Below are 20,184 nucleotides of genomic sequence, written 5' to 3'. Positions count from 1 at the left end.
CAGCCAGTCAGATTGCCAGCAAGTCTCGTTTGCTTGCTCGAGTAGGACGGACGCTCGTCTGCCCTGCTTCGGGTATTGCATCATTTCATTAATTTTTTGAAAAGCGATTCCGGCTTTAACTGTGATTAGTAAGCATGGCCATGTTCACCCCGTTGTCGAGGGCCTGGGCCAATTAAATTAATAAGAAGAAGAAGAAGATTGCCAGCACAGTAGCACGCAAGCAATCCAGCAGGAAAAAAAGCATCGTGTGCCGCTGGCTTAAGACAGAATGATATATATTATATATTATATAATATAATGTAAAAACTAAATCAAAGATGTCCCCAGTATTATCGGATTTGGAATTAAAAAAGTCTGTACTATCGACTTTGATCTAGTTGGGTAATCGGTTTAGCATCCCCTTAACGGACGATTTCGACGGTAACAGGAAAAAGGCCGACATGATCTCTCTCAGGTTTCTGTCTGGTGCAAAGACAGAATAGAGAATGGACTGCGCGACCGTATCTAAGCAATGTATCAAATGTGGTCGACAATAATGAGAGAGAGAGAGACCGTGGGAGACGGCCAATCTCCCTCTCATTCTCTCTCCCATTACACCATTGAATGGAAAGAGATAGAAATGACCGTCTGTCACGATCCCTCGCTCTCATCCCTATCGACATTTTGACACACGGATCGCGCAGTCCATTCTCTGTTTTGGTCTGGTGTGACAAAACGCGCGGTACCAGATTTAAAAAAAAAAGAACATCTCCAAGGAGGGTAAGAAAGTCAAAATAATATCATATTAACTAAATCATGACAGAAAAATTACATAAATTCGTTCAAAATTAATAATCGATCAATATGACATCAAACTACATTATTTTAACTTTAAGAATTCTTGTCTCTTAGATTTTCGTAAATGAAAAAGAAAGGGAAAGAGCAACATTCTCTGCATGTCGAACGGTATTGGCTGGAAATCATCGCGTGACGTCACTGACGTCAACGTGAAAGAGACAAAGCGACAACGACGTGCGAGAACGGAGCAAAACGGAGACTCCGTTACGGAGTCTTGACTCTTGGACAGTCTTGGAGAGTGGAGGAAAAGATGCGCGGCACGGCGCGGCGCGGCGGCACGAGTAAATAATCGCGGATCAGCTGATGAGGCACAACACAACAACACAAGTCAGTCAGAGGACGAGGAGGAAGGTCCGTCGTTTTCCCGCTACTGTTGCTGCTACTGCTGGTTGCTGCTACTGCTGCTGCTGCTGCTACTACTGTCGTCGTCGTCGCTGTCGCTGTCGCTGCTGTTGGTTATGGCGACGAGTAGCTCCGACGGCTCCTGCACCGCGCCCGCGGATTTCCAGCTCTCGTCCGAATTGGAGGACGCGTCGAGTCGTCTGAGCATGAATCTGCTCAAGTGTCCATTGTGTCATAACAGTCGTCGGATTTTTTACTGCCGTCAGTGCGTCCAGAACGGAGATTTTATACATTCGAACACCGTCTACTCCGAACGGTGCGTCTTATTTTTCTTTTTTTCTTGCTACGAACGCAATGGCTTGTTTTTTCTTTTTTTTTTTTACGTCTTTAGATCTGACCAAGCCCATCATGGAACGTGTTATTTCTGAGAATACGTTATAGCTATCTTTGAGAGTGATGTCGCATTCGGAACATGTTCTAGCTGTAAGTTATAATTACTGATGATACAGGTTCGCGGATAAACAAATGCGGCTGGTACGGCTGAAGGCTGCTAGAGCCCAGCTAGAGGAGAAGTGCATGAAGGCTCTGGAGAGGCACAAGCAGAGAGATAAACTGGTACCATAATAAAAATAAATAATTCTCTTCTGTTCTAAACTAAAATTTAGTCTTCCCAGATATTTCTGTTCTAAAACTGTTCTGGACTAAAACTCTCTTTAATTCTCTTCTGTTCTAAAATTTCTATCCATTGGTCTATTTTCTTTTCAGCTGAATTTTTTTATCCCATTCATCTTCTTTTTTTCTCCATATTAAAAAGAAAAGGAGAAAAGATGAACGATACATGTCCAGCTGAAAAGAACAGATCTAATATGTAAAGAGACTATTGTTTATAGATACATATTTATTTTAATACGTGAGCACGAAGAAGTTTCCTGCAGACAGAGTTGGTCTTTTTAATATAATTAAACGAAGACTATTATACAGAAAATTAACACGTAATTTGAGCAAATACATATAATTGTGCAATCATCAAGTAAAATATTTTCTTATACAATATATTTATTTAGTGATGTAATATCTCATATTTTGAAATTGTGATTTCAGATTTGTGATATAAATACATGTAAAGAAAGAGTGAGACTATTACAGTCTCTAGTAAACGAAACAAGACAAAGTATCAATAGAGGTAAGACTTAAAATTTGCAACTGATATAGTACTTGTTTGAATTGTCTCTTCTACTAATTATTTAATTTTTTTATTATTATGTAGGTAATCAACGTCTGAATGTTTTGAAAGATGTCAACTCTCAGTTGACTCTTCGAGTGCCACGGCACGAGGATAGAATAGAGAAATTACATCGATATGTTAATGGTTTGAAAGTTAAGCAGGAGAAACAGAAGGAAGCTGTGGATAGAAAAAGGGAGCAACTAAAGAAAGTTATTAGAACTGCTGCCAAGCAGTTAATTCAGTACATTTTTCCTTTATCTAAGGTCCAACCAAACAGAAGGTATTAGAAATGTAAACATAAAAGTGATATAGAATTGTTAAAAGTTCTCCAAGATTGTTAATATTACGGATATTATTTATAGTTTGTGCAGCAGTGAGGACAGCGACAGTGCTACCTCGGATATTCTTACTAGCGCATTAGCGGATGCATCAGGTACGTCATATGTACGGGGTAGATGGATTAACGAGAAAGAAAGTTCTCTGGAAATCCATCATTCTATTATTGAACCAACGTTACCAGCGACAGGAGACTACAGCGCTTATTCTCTTTGGGGTAATTGTTTTTATTCCCATATTAGTTAATGACATTACATCTAAGTATATATACATAAATGTAAACGTGTTATGTTTAGTTGCGGCAAATAAAGATGGAGTGCCAGGTGCGAATAAAGAAAACGCGATGCACAATCCAGCGTATAATATTAGTGCTGCTTTGACATACGCTACACAATTGGTTAATGTTCTTGCCTATTATGTTAATATAAAATTACCGTATAAACTTACTTGTGGGTATGTATTAAAAATTATATATATATATATATATATATACTACTTGATATTTTTTATCCATGTCTATTTTTGTTAAATGTAGATAATGTAATATACGAGCACATATTAACAACAAATTACGTGAGATATTTTCTTCATCTTGGGCATGTTTTTTCAGAGAATTTTGCGGGAATGAATTGTCGGACCAAAAATTTGCTAGGAAAGTGGCAAGACTAAATAGTAACGTATTACATTTGTGTCTTACGCAAAATACCAAAATAGAAGTTTTAAATCCTATGCATACATTGCAAAACCTGATGCATTTGCTCAATACTGAAATTAGTGATCTCGGAAGGTAATTCGTAATAATTTTATTAATCTTAACAGATTAGAAACGAATTCGTAAATTTATAATTACATATCCATGTATTGCATATCATAGAATTGGACCAATGGAAGTTGATCCGTCTGTAATAGCACAACTTCACAATCAGTTAGTTCCCGATTTGGAAAATAGTGATGATTCAGCTTCGGACGAAGAAGATTTGTGTTGGGGATGGGAAGCTGTAAGTCATACTTCTGTAAGTTATGTACGCTTCTATGACGAATTTCAAGCAGTAGGAACACGATTGATGGATGGTGTCATTCATGGTGTTATATGTATGCAGGTACCAAGTATCGCTTGTCCTGAAATGGCAGTACCATCTTCTGCGATGATTAGTCAACAATCTTCTAGTATGCAAGTACATCAGAGTGTCGCTGGTGGTTTGGTAACAAGTGCAGCAGCCAGTATTGCTTCGATTTGGCGAGGTTGGACTAATAAATAACTTTTTTCTTTTAATTAGTAAGTTTCTTTCGATATAGGCACATTTACAATATATTGCGAATTCTTCAAATCAAAGGGCAGAAACTCTGGAGAGGTGCTTTGAAGTAAAAATAATATTTATATAATAATATTTATATATCGCGGAGGAGAGTACGGATGTGATTTTGAAATCAACATGTAAATATGTGACTTTCTTAACTTACGCGTGACACTCAAAGTAGTTCAAATACGCTGTGACAGATTCCGTTAGATCTGATATCTAACTTAGCTCGAATTTAAAGTAACTAGAGAAGGATTAATAAAAACTGGCTGTTTAATAAATTTACAGACATTTTATATTTCAATTGCACTATGAAAATAGATTAGATTGTGATATATTAAGATGTATACTAATGGTCTATAAAACAAGATGTATGTTAATTAGCACAGTATACTGACATGGAATTTGTTATGGTAGAACATATAAATGTGCAATGACTGCCTTTTTTATGCTCATCGCCTTTGCTGCGATTATATATCTATACAAATGAGATATGCTTCCCTCTTAAATGTTAATAATATATTTTATATTGTGGAATTCACACTTGATGCAAAATCAGCATTAAAATCTGATCAAATTGTATAAAAGTTTTCGAACATACCATGGAATTGTAATTAAACTTTAGCTATTTTTTGTTTGGCAACAAAAACTTTGATTGCAGTGATGCATTTGTTGCTAGATATTAATACTGAATAAGTTAATATATTTATTTCATATGCTAAATGAGTCGTATAATATTTTGGTAAACTTGAAGAATATATGTATAATATACATATTATTTATTATATATGAAAGACTATTGTGTAACATTATACATATTTTTACTACATAACATAAAAATAGAATTTATTAAGCATTTTATACTTAATAGTATAAGAGAAAATTATTATAAAGTGCATTACGTTAGCTGATTTGATTATATTAAGTGTGTATAACTGAAAGCATTGATAATACATAGTATTGTGGTCATTGTAGAATATATGATCATCCATAAGAACTAGCACACAATTCTACAAAATGATTAATAATTTGGTTTTTTCCAGTTAAATATTTAGTCCAGTCAATCTATAATAATCGTATTTTATTTTTGTACAGTGTACTGAACATCATATTTTTTAGATTAAGAAATAATAACTTATTCTTGGTCATCTGAAGATCAGGATAAAGGTAGTTAATAATTTGCTGACAATTGTGAAGTCAACGTAAACGTTGACACAATATATTTCACAATTTGATGAAAATGCTTTCTGTGAAATATTTATCATCAGACAATTCTTATAAATCGAGTCACTTATTTAGACAGTGTAAGAATAAAAAACACGAAAAAGATGTTGTGGGTAGACAAATAGACTAATTCATCATTAAATCATTTTCTTATGTATATATCCAATTTTCTGAATAATATTACAACGTTTTATGAACATATGACAGCTAGGGAAAGAAAAAAATTTCACAAATAGACAAACTACAATATTGAAATGTTAACAAACATAAATTCATCTATATATTAATAATTTAGCACAATTGTACATCTTATTTATCAACGTATATTATATATATATATATATATATATATGTGTATATAATTACTTTAATGTGATTGCTGTATGTTAAGCATTAAATCAGGCGTTACCAGTACATTTTAAATTAGATATTTAAGTTGAATTATAATGGCAGATTTGAATCACAAAGCGCAACAATTTAAATCACATTTTTGGAAATGTACAACAATAAAATACATGAAATATAGCGTAAGTACTTCATACATATGTGGGTATGCGTGGATGGGCGAATATACAGTTTTTATCTTACTATAAAAAATGGCTATGTTTTATCTGAACAAAGATACATTGTGATACCTCGAATAAACTAGGATCTGTTTTTTTATTGTTATTACTGTATATTTAAGTAATATCAATAAGAAAAATCGCATACTTTTTAAATATTAACGGTATGCCCATACCATTTTAGATCTTTTGTATCATCTTCAATATTTTGGAATAAACATATAAAAATAATTTTTGTAGCACATTGTATTCGTACACGTAAATACACACATATATATATTATTGAACAAGATATTTAAACGAGCTAGGCAACTTTAAGAAATAGAAGTTGCCAGATAAGTAAGTCTTATATAATAGGAAAAGGGATATATATGAGAGCTTCGATTTCTATTTTTTATATAAAAAACAAAGTTTATTTTATTTACGATCGAATAAAATTGTTTTAATTGCATAAGAAGTGCAACACAACTAAATATAAAAAAAATTAACTGTGCTTTGAAGATCCTATTATGCATACAATCATACAGCGATATTAAGTGAAGAATACATCAATTTCTACAATTACATAATATACATTGTGTGAATTATGCTACGTTCAATTTCCCATTAAAATAAACTAAATATAATTTTACATATATCGATCCAAAGAAATATATATGTATGTATATGTATATTAATTCTAGAATAGCTTTTTTAAAGTTAGCAATATATTAGGTTTCTAATTTACTAATCAATAGTAGCCTTACGGTAATTTAACATTTTTACATAATTATATCAGTTATTTATGTAGCATAATTTTACTTCAAAGTTATGATTATCTCTGTTAAGAGGTTGATAAAATTTTATTTAAAAATACATATCGTATGAAGATGTTTCGTGTATAATTCAATGTATAAAAGGAGTAAAAAAATGTATGTTTGAGATATATATTAAAAGAATTTTCCCAATTTTTCTCCACTTTATTCTTAATTGAAAAAAAATGCTTTGTTTCTTTATCACGCGTAAATATAACAATTAAAAAAAGAAACTGACATTAATAATCAATTACCATTCTGCACAGTCTCTGCTCATGTAGTACTCCATAATGACTCTTGATGATAGATATCTCATTTTCATCACTTTTGGATTGGCCAGTCTATTGCAATTTCGCATGTATGAAATCGTATACGTAATTGCATACATTAACTGCTCTGTGAATTCTGTAAGCATATCATTATATAGTACTTTAATTTTTGCACATACATCTTTTCCTGGAGATTTAACAGTCATGCGTATATGTATACATTATCTTGTTTCTTGTAGATATACATATTTTTTATGAAATATTTTCAAACTAATTTGACAAATTATTATATAGATATGAAAATTTTTATACGATTTTTTATAGACAAACGTAATTGTGTAGTTTTGTATTAAATATTAAAAATTGTACATATTTTCTTGTTTATAAGGCATAATAAGAAAATATAACAATAACGATATTACATGACCGATATTATATGACCAATACTTATATTTAAGCTTCTTAAATTTTTATTTTTCTATTTGAAATTTGACTTCAAAATTATTAATCTAATTTTGACTGTTTCTAGTTTAGCATTTTATTTATATTTTTACAAATATATTTAGTTTTAATCAATAATTCTATAATTTGTCATATTACTGATACATAAATATATTAACAATACCACTATATAATATCCTTAATATTGCAAATAAATAATATAAATTACATACTTACATGCATTGGAATATCATCAATGATGATTGATTAAAACATTATTACAACATTATTAATTTATCATCTTGAAATATTAATAATATCACGATGCTATTTATTATATTATAAATATATAATATAAAAATTGATTTCTAATTACAATCACGTAAATCAAGTATCATGAAAATATCAGAAAAAAAAATGAAACACTGCATGTTAAACAGATTGTTGAAAGACATGACATAAGAAAATAATATTTAATCAGATATCTATCTATAGAAAAAATGATTCAATGTGACTCTTTTCTTATATTTAAAAAAATAATGTTCAAATATTAAATATTCTTAAATAGAAAATGTAACTCCAGCTTTATTCTCTTAATATACTGTTTTGCAGTTCTCTTCCAATAAATAAAATATCGCTTTTTTATAAGCTAATAATACGGAGATAATACACGTGTACATTTCAATCATGCAGAAAAAAACACTACATAATTATAAAGTGGTATTGTCTAAAGATAAATATCAGAATATTAAAGATAGATTTCTGAAAATATGTTACAAAGTATTAGACATCGGATATTTATTTATCGACTCATTATTGACAATATCAATAGCATATTTCTAGGGAAAACGTATTCATCAATTAAGAAAAAACGTATATAATATTAATACAAAAAAATATACTGAACTTTTTATTGAACTTTATATTAGAAATTCTGATCACTTCGTTCTTTACGCTCTAATTATCTTTACCTTCTTATTGTGGAAGTAATAATTGATAATTTTATCATGTTTACTGGTACTCTATATGGACTTTTTGTAATTAATCACAATGATACTACGGTTACAATACAATTTTTCATTGTAAAAAAATAAGTTTCGTCAATATTTGCGTATATCAGATATTGGTTCGTTTGTGCAACAGACGATTGTCGGTTCACCATGTTATCCGATCTCTTTTTTTTTTATTTTTACAAAAGAAACCATATTATTTAGGATTGAACAATTAAAATAAAATAATCCAAGTTCATTATGGTAACGATGTAATACCTAACGAGGTATTTTATATTTAGTTAATAGCTTGGAAATAGGTAAAATGTTAGAAATAACACATATACGATTACTTATAGCGAAAAACGAAAGACTTGTTCCCATCAAATCATTTTAATTATGCGTATTATGTACAATAAACATAGACAAGTATTGTACAATCATGTCGACGACTCTCTACACACGACAATAATAATATATCTAAAATAGTAGCGTTATACCGCATTTGAAACGCCAAAATTTTGCAGTATACGACAGGCGCTTATTGTAAGATCTTAACTTCCTTTTTCATCTTCTTAACTCTGTCTGTATATTTTAAACGCCGCATAAAAATGTATGTTAATACTAAAGCTTCCATTTTAAAAACAACAGTACACATGATTTCAATCTTTTACGATTTTCTCTTATTAATTAAATTAGAAAAAAGAAGGTTAAATAGAGGCTGTATCAAAATTTTAACAGCTGTTATTAAGCTTGGTCAGTGGGGATCTGTGTGTCCCTTGGCAGACTTGTGCTCTGGCTCAAAAGAAGAATAAAGAAAGGCTAAAGACTTTAGAAGAATAAAAAATAATTTGTGATAAATTAGTGTCGTGGTACGCAACATTTTTTCGAATTCATTAAGGAAGAATTCCCAAATGAAATTAAATAAATGTTTAAGGTAATTTTTTTTTCTTACTATAAAAAAAGCATTATACAACAATGATTTAATTCATCAGAAAAAATATGATACAGATATTACAAGAGAAAGGATCTCTCAAGTGATATGGATCATATAGCATTCGTGAAGCATTAATATAATTAGTGTATATTATGAGAAATCTGTTTATATTTGATGCTAATTCCTGCAAAAATTTCAAAAGTTCAACGATTATGTAAACACAATTATAGTTTAAAATGATTGTAATAATAAGATGTATACGATGTTACAACAATTTCCCAACGACAAAATTATACGTTATAAGTTTTTTTTACAGTCCTTAATAAATACATAATTAATTAATTAAAATTGTGAATGACATTTAAAACAATTACAAGATCACAAAAAGAAATAAATGCAGTATCATGGCTGTCCCATCACTACGATTATGCCAATTGAACTTAATTGACGTATAAGTATTATATAACAGTGACATTAATAAAATACTATTTTTTCTGTTTTTATGAAAACATATTTTCCACAATTTTTTTCTCTAATAGTCCCATTCTGTATATCTACACACAATATTAAAATGTTAAAAGAATACAGATACTGAAATATTTGAAAAGTATTTTCATATAATTGTTTCTCTTGCAAATTTCATAAAATATTTGACTCAATGTGTGTGTATAACATGGATTATATTCAATACGCAGAATAAGACTATATATGTACAAAAAAGTTAGTACAAAAAGATGATAATCCATCCATGTTAAAATTTCAAATTTTTATGAAGTAATAAGTGCATTAACAATGTAAATGATTAGTATGTTCGTAAATTCAAATTAATATTATATATTATGCCACCAAATATTTAATTTTTCATTTAAAAGCATATTTATACAACTCTACAAACGGTTTGCAATACGAGTCAAAAACACATACCATTAATATGGGCGTTATATCATTGTCACTAGATGAGGCACGGAAAGCTCAGCAAAAGGAGATATTCAGCTATATCAAACTATTTTTATAAATCCGTCTAGATACACGCTATATGTTACTAACTAGACTTCAATCACTTCAAGAAATTATAAAGCTTCACGTATATCTGTAATATGTTTATTCTGTAATTCACAATCATGTGAAAATCTAATACTTTGTGTAGCTTTTGTTAACCAAATTAAGAAATTATATTATTATGATTAATAGGCCGTGAAAATTTGTGAGATTTTCATATGGCTAGCCACTCCGCTTGAATGATCCAAATTGCGTTATTTATATTTTTTTTTGTTTTACAATAGAAGAAAGGTCTTGCTCATATTCAACGAAGATGGTTATGTATAATTGCATCAGCTCCACGCATCTCAATATTGTTCGTCTAGAAAAATCCATCGCTAAGGACCGGCTATTCCACCTTTTAGTAAATTTTACCTGTGAAGTAAATCTGGTAATCCACGCATGTGATTGGATAATCTTGCTACTTACCCAACAGGTAAAATTTATCGAAAGATAGAACAACCGGCCCTAAATCTTATAAATTTTCGCGTCCTATTGATCAAATAAGAAAGAAAAAATTTGAAGTACCAGCGAAATATATTAGTATCTTCACATTTCCATTTAATGAGACATCGTTAGTAAAAATAGAGGGTTAATCCGTTCTCTGTATAAGATTTATATATTTTTATATTTCTAATATATTACTTTAAAAAAACGGGTAATAGATTGAGTGTTAACTTTGTTAGTTTTAGGACATTTCTTTTTATAACCAGAAATGGTAATATACTTTGGTACATGTATACTTCATCGTATGCACGAGGATGGCCTTGATGTATAATTTCCATTTTCTCCAAAAGATGTGTGATTTTATATGCGTGGAAAATGATTATAAAAATCGAAGGATTAATGTTTGATATGCGTTATTCCACTATTCATAAAGCTGATTTATATATTTATACATATATATGTGTTAGTGGTAAATGTTTTACTCTATCACTGTTGATTGAATTTGTATACAATGTATTTAAAATACAAATTCAATAATATATTTACTGTATAATATATTTCCAAATATATATTAAATACAACAGTTTAATCTATTATGATTGTGGGTAGCCAAATATAAAATTTATGAAGTAACATTACAGGAAACTAAACTCAAGGCCTCCTCGCCAAGTGTGTTAAGTTCTCATTTTTTAAATCACTTGAAGAAAATATCAGTACACTGTTTATCAGACAACTCTGTGTGTGTGTGTGTGTGTGTGTGTGTGTGTGTGTGTGTATACAGGACTGATAATTTTAAAACTAAATAATCAGTTTTGTTCCTACTCTTCTCATATAAAAGTTTCCGTGTTCTACGAAGTAGAAATACTGGACTGTTATTTCCATAAACATCGGAACTGATTATAAATGAAAAGTAGGAAATACCGATCAGGGAAGTAGATATATATTCTGAGCGCTAATTTTTTTCCTAGATCTACAAAAATATATAATTATATTTCGCAATATTATGCATTTTTTATCAACATGGCAAGAGGGCATGACAGAAATACTCTACTAAATTCTTATTAAATTCCATGAAAATTTCGCTTCATGATGTATCACGAATGTATTGGAATACAGAAATTTTTGTACAGTTCTGAAGAAAATACATTTTTGATGAAGATAACGTTAAATCCTGTTTGCGTGTAAAAGAGCTACGCAAGCGGTATAAAATGTATAGTAGTATTAGTCTATTGTGCAAATTTCACAGTAATTAAATATTTAAGGATATCTTTTTTTTTTTAAAGTACCTCCAAATAAATGCAATACATAATAACATATCATGCTCTCTACATTTTTTTACATATTTATATTATATTAAAACTTACACCTTGATTAGTTTTCATATTATCTAGTTTTTCATTTTTATTCCAGCTTGTACATCTAATTTTTAGTTTAACATCTGTTTAACCCTCTGCTTATAACATAACTGAAATATAAACAATTTTTATTCCTCAAAATGAAAAAGAAATTTATAAAATCCAACACACACACAATGTGTGATAATTATAAAAAATTATTAAATGGTAAAAAAGTCAAAAATCAATTGGGATTATTTGTAAAGTACATAACGCAATTTTTACATTTTCTCCTGAAATATGCCATCAATCATAAAAATATTTTCTTATATCTGTATATCAAGTATTTGTTTGTTCGACTTTCTCATATTCTAAGTAAAATATTCAAAAGGATAGAAGTGCGTATTAAAATTAAAAGTAAATATTTATATAATTATCCTTAGTCCCTTTGTAATTGATATTTCACTTGTACTATTATTCCATTAAAATTATTAACTGGCTTAATCTGCAAATTAATAATTTGCACAAAATAGTGGAACTTAGTTAAGTATGTTCACTATCGATACAGCGCACTTAAGTTTCAGCCATTTTTCTAAAATAAATCTTTCGAGAGAAATATATATTCCTTAAATAGATACATAACCCCGGATAATATTTCAATGGCTGTTGCGATTATTAAAGTTACGATGAATAAGGAAACTTTTGTATAGCTTGAGTTTTTAAACAAATAGTATAGATAGATGGATAGAAACACTTACAAAAGTACATAATATTTAATTAATTTACGCACTAATTTACGTTGCCAATCGTGGGTCACTTGTAGAAGTCTACTAATTATATGCTTTATGAGACTTACGAAACTTAGTTCTCTTAAGACTCACCAATTTATAATACATCGTAATTTTTCTTTAACATTGATAGGATTTTCTTACATTAGGGATTACTATTCAAATAAATGTGTCCACGGTAAATTCTGCATCTTTATATGAATATGGAACATGTCTTATTATTATATAATTGTACATTTGATGCAGTTTAGAAAACGATCGAGGGTTAGTTATGTCAAAGGGATGTATCCAACACTTACAGAATGCGCTTTGCTGGGACACATTTCTCGAAACATTTTCTCGATAAATGGTTGCCTGAAAGGAAAAGAAATACAATATAATCATTGCACATTATGAAGTTTTCGATAATGAGTACTAATAATTCAGGTGCATTTAGAGAAGGTCAAGTATAAAATTATTGGGCTCTCACGACGGAAATCTAATTATATTCTGGAATCTAGCCAAATTGGTAAAAGACTGTCGATTCGGTTGTATTTGGTAGTAGCAACGCTAACATTACCGTGATCTCACTATGAAAATCGTAAAAAGTCTATTCTCAATTTCCATTAAAAGATATAACTAAATATTAAATATACTCCAAAATATCGTTTTAAAACAGTTATGTATGTACATGTTACGTAAGTACGAGTCATCTCTTTCCTAAATTAAAATTATGTAATACTTCACTGTATAGAAACTAACCCTTTTAAGTTTTTAATAATGATTGGCAATAAAACGAAAACATTAAAAAAATTTTAAATACTTTTTACTAAGAACTTTGATCTAGTTTAATGATATAATTTGCCGCGTAAGCAGAATATTTATTTTACAACTGTCAAAAATTTTCTTCACTAAGATAGGACTATTCTTTTAGATCGAAAAATAATCTAATCAGCACGAAGAAAACTTCTAAGAGTTACAAACTAAACACTCTGTTGAACACGGTCTATTATTTCTAAAAATCGTGTTTCAATGTTGCTAAACTTACTTAGCATGAAGACCACCACCAGGAGGCAGATAAGGAAAATGATCGCTTCCTCTAAGAAGTTCCAACATTTTTAGATAGTCAAATTCACTCTTGTCCTCTTCTTGGGCGACTATTTCTACAAATATAGAAGAAAAATATTAAAGTGACTTAGATATTTTTCGTTAAAAAATTATTAAACTTATATTAGATATCAATTTATAAATAATATAATAGCTAATTATGTGGTTTTATTAGATTATGTGCAATTCTAAATGCAACTATCCAAACATACGCTTAACAAAATGTGCTTGATATACGATTCAATATTATCAAATTTATAATTCAAATTTTCCATAGACGTAGCAATAGAAATTATCTGCTTTCTCAAACCACTGTTATTTTATACATTTATATGTAATTATAAGTGTACATTTCCATACATATATATTCCTCTTTATTAATAATAAATAAGAATAAAAACGTGATAATCTATTGAAAAAATATAAACTATGTTTGTACATCCCAATTATAATACAATAATACGATGAATTTTTTACATGCATTTTGTCAAGATGCTTGCAAGAATATAATTAGCAAATATAGAATAATTAGCGGATATCGAAATATACACACGCGCGCATATACAACACAATTGTGTACATGCATCTACTTAGGACTGGAAGAGTAGATTGTACATTACATTTCTTATGGAAACATACTCTTGTCTTAAGTAGATACATTTTAGTCAAGCTTTCAAATATATAATGCGAATTGTCCACCTTTGGAATTGTGTATCCTTTGGATATTATGAAAGAAAAAAAAAAGAAAGAAATTGCTGCAATGTTCCTCCATAAGAAATGCATTGCTATTAAAGTTGATATCAAAAGTAGATAACAGACAATGTTAGATTCTCGTAAGAAAATTTGCACCTACCTTATGACACGGTTTAGATGAACTTTAAAAGAGGAACAAACATAAACAAGAGGAACGACTTTCTTTCGATATATATGTGTATATATATATATATATAAAATTTCTACTTAAAGATTGAACTTTAGGTTAATTTATCAACTCCAAGGGTGGAACATATCTTTCAGCAAGAATTTTGCATAATATTTATTGATAACTTCTGTCATTACATGACGAAATAATGTGTACTAATTTTATGACACTATAAACTAATTTTTTTTTTCTCTCATTTTTAAGAAAGTAATATGAAACATTGATTTGATACACGTGATAGTTTGATCATAAATAGGGCGCAGATATTTGTGAGGTTTCATGATGAGCCTTTCTAGATGGACGGTTCCGAGATGTATTGAAGTATAATCCATATATAATTTCTTTCGATTATAATTTAATAAAAATTAATTTAACCGTTTTTTAATTCTAGCATTAACAGAAAAACAAAAAATAAGAATTTTCAACCAAATAAAATAACTCACCGTGAAATTTTAATAACTTTCATGCCCCGTTAATAAATGTATAGCATTGATGTAATATTTTTAATTAATCATGTATGGAGTAGACTACAATTACTAAAAAATATTTTTTTGGTGAAATAACATTATAAATATTTTTTTTTTTCCTTATAAGTGGGTTGTATTTTTTATACTTTTGTGTTACTACACATTAAGCATTGTACGTATTTTAAAAGCTTTGCAATTTTTACGCATTTTTATTATAACAATATTAATATTTAAGAAACAACCATAGTATTTATATTACAATATAATTTAATTTTCTTAATAACAGTCCTCTCATATCTTTAACACATAGCACAAATTAGTATCTTTGAAATGTGTTACATTAGTCGGGTATAGTCTTAATAAAACGTGAGATCTGAGGAAATAATGATATATTTTAGTACGTGAATTATTGCATCTGTTTTTATGTACCATACGCGTCATACATCTTGAATTTCACATGAAAATTGGTAAGCTGTTTGTATCAAGCTCAGAAAATTTTGAAAAATAACAGATGCAATGTGATGGAATTCATTAAAGTGAAACAAATATGCGCTTTTGCACACACAGGACGACGTAAGACATCAACGATTTGTAAACGTTTTCTCATATGTGACAGATATATCATATAAGACATCAACTTTATTAATCACAAAGTGCAACGTTAAGAAGTGGGACTCACACATTGTGTAGTTATTATTACACATAATTTGTACAATTGATTGTGCAAGCTTTAACATTTACATTTATTTTCAAATCGCAATTAAAGTTAATTTTAAAGAATTATAAATTGTTATTATTGCTGTTTACGCACATTAAAACACTGGAAAACATTTTTATCACTTTTGCAAGATTGCTTTGCGTGTAATGACTAGTTATATCTTGTGGCACATGTGATATGTAGATTGTAAATACAAGATTATTCTGAAAATAAAACTCTTGATCTTTCAAACTAGATTAGATTACATCTATGTGACATCGAAGATATTGCTGTTTCAAATTCTTTATAATTTATCTATTATTATTCTTTATAATTTTTAGAATAGTACACATCACCTCTCTAATAACGCAATAATAAATCAGTTTATCAATGATAACATTTTTCTAACATTATAATAGGTTCACACTACTGAACTTTTAATTGTCTAATACACATCACTTATAATCATATGCAAACTATTACGAACTATTACACTATTTGGAGTCATTCATTCTATTATTATGATTGGTCTCTATTTTTCCCTCATTGAGCTGCAGTATTTACAGTATTATAAATATCTGAGAATAAAAGTATTTATATTGCTAAAAATAGATGTTTCATATATCAACTTTCATAATATTTTTATGTTGAAGAATATTTTTTTATATGCTTTGGCACTAATCAAATTCTTCACAATTGTGTAAAATTCCATTAAATATGCACCAGGAAGAATTTATCATTACATCTATTTTATATCAACAAACATTAATTTATTATGTCACTTTCGTGTATATGGCATCGTGATCTTGAATTAATGCAACAACATAAAGAATATAATGAATTAAAGTATGGAAAAGTTAAAGAACCTTTAATTTTCCTTGCAATAGCCATTTCCAACTCGGCCTCCTGCCTCTGTGCTTCAGGATTTGGTTTTGGTGCAGCCGGAAACGTTACCAGGACTATACTCATATTATCTCTGCTACCCTATAACGAAATTTTAGATTGTTCTGAATACATTCTTGTATAAAAAAAAAAAAAAAAACATCGATCGACATCAAAAGTTTGCAATTATTCCATACGATTGTAGACATAAAGAAAAATTAAGAATGTAACTCAGCACGATGCATAATAAACAGTAATCAAAATTTATATATTATTTTACAAACTAAAAATAACTTTAAAAGTAATTTTCACATTTGCTTTATATCTTGAAATAAATGAATATGTGATAAATGAATAATATATTCTTTTGATATAATCACATTTATACTTTTAATATAAAAATATACATATGTGTAAGATAAAATCATACAATACCTTATAAAGACAAGTGTCTACAACCAGATTGGTAACTGCTTCTAAATCATCGGTTAGCTGCAGCCTTGAATGTATAAAATTACATAAATCTTCGTTGTTCATTACATCCCAAATGCCATCACATGCTAAAACTAGAAACTCGTCGTGTTCATCGTCCCTGTCTAGCATGAATATTTCCGGTTCCGGCGACACTAACTGCTCACAAGGGCCTCGATCTTTCAGATTTTTGTACTCGTAATCACCCAATGCCCGGGAAACCGCCAGAGATCCGTTAACTCTTTGGATCATTACGCTACCACCCGCGTTCTGAATTCTCTCCTTCTCAGCGGGTAAAACGGGCTTGTGATCCCGCGTCGAGAAGACTGGTAGTCCAGATCTGCAGAGTACCGCCCGGGAGTCGCCACAATTGGCGATATAAATATTTTTGGGCGATATAAATGCACACACCGCCGTGGAACCGGACTTGTCCGTGCCGGCGCTCATCTCTGGCAAATCCCTCATCTCGTCGTCGAGTCTGAGAAATCCAGAGTGGATCCCTTTTATAACATCCTCGGCCTTAAACTCCTGCGTTTGCATTATACATTCTAATAAGTGTTCCGCACTGTGCGCCGATACCAATGCACCTGCATGGCCATCGAACACTGCAAAATAGCTCCAATCCGAGAGACCACCGTCCAAGCAGGGAATTGCTCGATGAGCGTCCTCCATCTCCATTCGCCATCCTTGCATACTGGCAACGCCGTACCGCAGGCCGTTGCCGGTGCCATGCTCATTGCACTTCTCTGTCTTCGGAGTATCCAAAAACGCCCCCATATTACACGTTGAATATTTATTGTACCAGCTGATTATTTGTTCCTCGTTCTATTATTTGATTAGCATCATTCTTACGGGTCCTCAAAATGGCACTTCTTTCACTCTTACCTAAAATCAAAAGCTGTACTATATTATAACAGAATTTGTCGATTTACACTATTGTTTTCGATCATGCATCAGAATTCTCGGAACAAACAAGAGTTTACGAGCGCGTTTTGCAACAATCCGACGGAATTCGACCGTCGATCGTTTGACACTGTGACGGCAATGCGTCGATAACGCGGGTCGAGGAAAATACTTGCGTGTATGTGCGAGAGTTCAAATGACAAAGGCCGAGGTGAGACGACACCGGGTAGGACGATCGGGACTGTCCACGGAGTTGGACGTATCGTGCGGCATTTTGGAAGCGGCGTGCGTTATCACCCGGCGCGAGTAAATCCATCGCTTACGCCACGCGTGGCCGCGCGCGAGGGAGCGATACACGCCACGGAGTTCACGTAGGCACACACACAGTGCCTTTCTGCCACTTTCTGCGCGAGATATCGTCCCGCGCGGCGGATAACGGCAGACGGCGGTTGCCTCGCGCGCTCGCGTTTCCCGACGATGACGATGACGACGACGACGACGACGACGAGGGTGACGCGCGCGCGAGGAACCTCTTATTTGGCAGCGGCGAATTTTCGCGACTAAAATAGTTTGCTCGCTCGCTCACACGCATGCACGCACGCAAGCACGCACGGCTCCCGCTCGCGCCTTTGCCGAGCGTACAAACGTAGAACTTACGTCGGCGGACCGTGACCGAGGATAGTCGTCATTTCAGGTACTAAACGGGTAGCGTGCTCCAACAAACTGCCGTTGCTGTCGCCGCCGCCGCCGCCGCCGCACCGCCGTCGCCGTCACCGTTGCCACTGCGTGGTACGTCGCTGTGTATATTCGTACAGTTAATACGCTCGCATCGTGTCCTCCTCGAGGTAGCACGCGAATATTATTCTTTATTCACCGTCGCACCACGTACCGTTCGTCTCGCTCTTGCTGGCTGTGCCTGGCTGGCTGGCCTCAGGCCTGGCTCGTGCCTGCACACACAGAAACAACGAAATCGACTCGCATGAATGGCGGATACACACGGCGGCCGGCGTGGCGCGCATGCGCCGGTTTATTAATAGCGGCTTGCGTATTGTCGTCATCGTTCGCCAATCGGCGCCGCGCCATTTCCGTTCGCGCTCAGCCGATATCTCGTTTTATAGGATCATCGCGCGCGGGGTAAAATTAACTTGCTCTCGTTCCCTCTCTCTCTCTTTTCTTTGTTTATCTCTCTCTCTCTCTCTCTCGCGCGCGCGCGCGCGACACTAGAATTAACTCGACGACGTGTCGCACGAAAACAGCGTTACAGGCACGATTTCGCGGCCGATAGATCTCGCGCAGTCACCGATAATTACTCGCGACGTTAATTGGTTATCGGCGTCACGCGACCGACATGAACCCTGGGCCTCGGACAGCCCGAGGCAGCCCCAGGCCCCAGGCCCGGCCCCAGCGTGATCAATTCGGCGGGTCGCCGGCGCGAATGAGAAGCGTCCGTGTCCCGGCGTATTTATATTTGTATATCAAGATCGGTTTATTGATCGGTTTAATAGCCGATGGGAATTCCGCTACGGCGAGAACGTCAACGGGTCATTGGATTACGCGTTATTACGCTCAGATGCGCCCCATTAATCCGCGTTTGAGCGCGGCTGCCTCTTGTATTCTATCTATAAGCACTAGAAGCGCGCCGCCCGATTGAGGCGATCGGCTCTCATTGATCCTCTAGCGCGCGCAACTTCGGGCCTCGGGGCTCGGCCCGTTCCCGCGCGACCGAGGATGCACACGCGAGGCACGGAGTGTGTATCACCTCTATCGGCATCGCTCGACCCAGTTTCGAATAATTGTGAGAAAGTGGAACGTAAACGGCAGCCGTTCGAATCCACGCGATTCAGAAGTTTCCCCCGCGCGACGCATGCGCCAACAGAGGCCCTTGCTTTTTGTT

General features: G+C 32.5%; 2 protein-coding genes across 7 annotated transcripts; one reads left to right on the top strand and one right to left on the bottom strand.

Annotated features, from left to right (window-relative positions):
• The first annotated feature begins 960 nt into the window (after positions 1-960).
• Positions 961-4,575, top strand: Atg14 (autophagy related protein 14). 3 transcript variants are annotated; one of them, XM_018504676.1, is made up of 9 exons: positions 961-1,495; positions 1,689-1,794; positions 2,281-2,362; positions 2,447-2,684; positions 2,767-2,957; positions 3,037-3,193; positions 3,351-3,527; positions 3,615-3,738; positions 3,841-4,575. In XM_018504676.1, exons 1-9 carry the CDS (start codon positions 1,296-1,298, stop codon positions 3,997-3,999), a joined length of 1,434 nt encoding a protein of 477 aa, XP_018360178.1. In that variant the 5' UTR covers positions 961-1,295; the 3' UTR covers positions 4,000-4,575. The 3 variants fall into 3 exon arrangements, with proteins under 3 accessions (XP_018360178.1, XP_018360177.1, XP_018360176.1); XM_018504675.1 differs by having other exon boundaries at positions 3,615-3,753; XM_018504674.1 differs by having other exon boundaries at positions 3,615-4,575.
• Positions 4,576-6,688: 2,113 nt separating this feature from the next.
• On the bottom strand, positions 6,689-19,316 carry LOC108759334 (protein phosphatase 1A). 4 transcript variants are annotated; one of them, XM_018504711.1, is made up of 6 exons: positions 18,948-19,315; positions 17,352-18,272; positions 16,901-17,018; positions 13,890-14,004; positions 13,162-13,216; positions 6,689-7,024 (listed from the first exon to the last, which is right to left on the bottom strand). In XM_018504711.1, exons 2-6 carry the CDS (start codon positions 18,162-18,164, stop codon positions 7,007-7,009), a joined length of 1,119 nt encoding a protein of 372 aa, XP_018360213.1. In that variant the 5' UTR covers positions 18,165-18,272; positions 18,948-19,315; the 3' UTR covers positions 6,689-7,006. The 4 variants fall into 4 exon arrangements, with proteins under 4 accessions (XP_018360213.1, XP_018360212.1, XP_018360211.1 ...); XM_018504710.1 differs by lacking the exon at positions 6,689-7,024 and having other exon boundaries at positions 13,011-13,216; positions 19,180-19,316; XM_018504709.1 differs by lacking the exon at positions 6,689-7,024 and having other exon boundaries at positions 13,011-13,216.
• Positions 19,317-20,184: the final 868 nt, after the last annotated feature.

This window comes from Trachymyrmex cornetzi, unplaced genomic scaffold (genome assembly GCF_001594075.2).
Source record: "Trachymyrmex cornetzi isolate Tcor2-1 unplaced genomic scaffold, Tcor1.1 scaffold18, whole genome shotgun sequence".
NCBI classification, from domain to species: Eukaryota; Metazoa; Arthropoda; class Insecta; order Hymenoptera; family Formicidae; genus Trachymyrmex; species Trachymyrmex cornetzi.
Note: the sequence above shows the minus strand (reverse complement) of the source record. Positions and strands in the feature narration are given on the sequence as shown.

Excerpts from the sequence above, each read along its gene's own strand:
- Atg14 (XM_018504674.1), top strand. The coding sequence starts at position 1,296 with ATGGCGACGAGTAGCTCCGACGGCTCCTGCACCGCGCCCGCGGATTTC. Across the intron at positions 1,795-2,280 it reads ACAAGCAGAGAGATAAACTG|ATTTGTGATATAAATACATG; the intron begins GTACCATAATAA and ends TTGTGATTTCAG. Across the intron at positions 3,194-3,350 it reads CCGTATAAACTTACTTGTGG|AGAATTTTGCGGGAATGAAT; the intron begins GTATGTATTAAA and ends ATGTTTTTTCAG.
- LOC108759334 (XM_018504710.1), bottom strand. The coding sequence starts at position 18,164 with ATGGGGGCGTTTTTGGATACTCCGAAGACAGAGAAGTGCAATGAGCAT. Across the intron at positions 14,005-16,900 it reads TATTGCAAGGAAAATTAAAG|AAATAGTCGCCCAAGAAGAG; the intron begins GTTCTTTAACTT and ends CTATATTTGTAG. Across the intron at positions 13,217-13,889 it reads GGTGGTGGTCTTCATGCTAA|GCAACCATTTATCGAGAAAA; the intron begins GTAAGTTTAGCA and ends TTTTCCTTTCAG.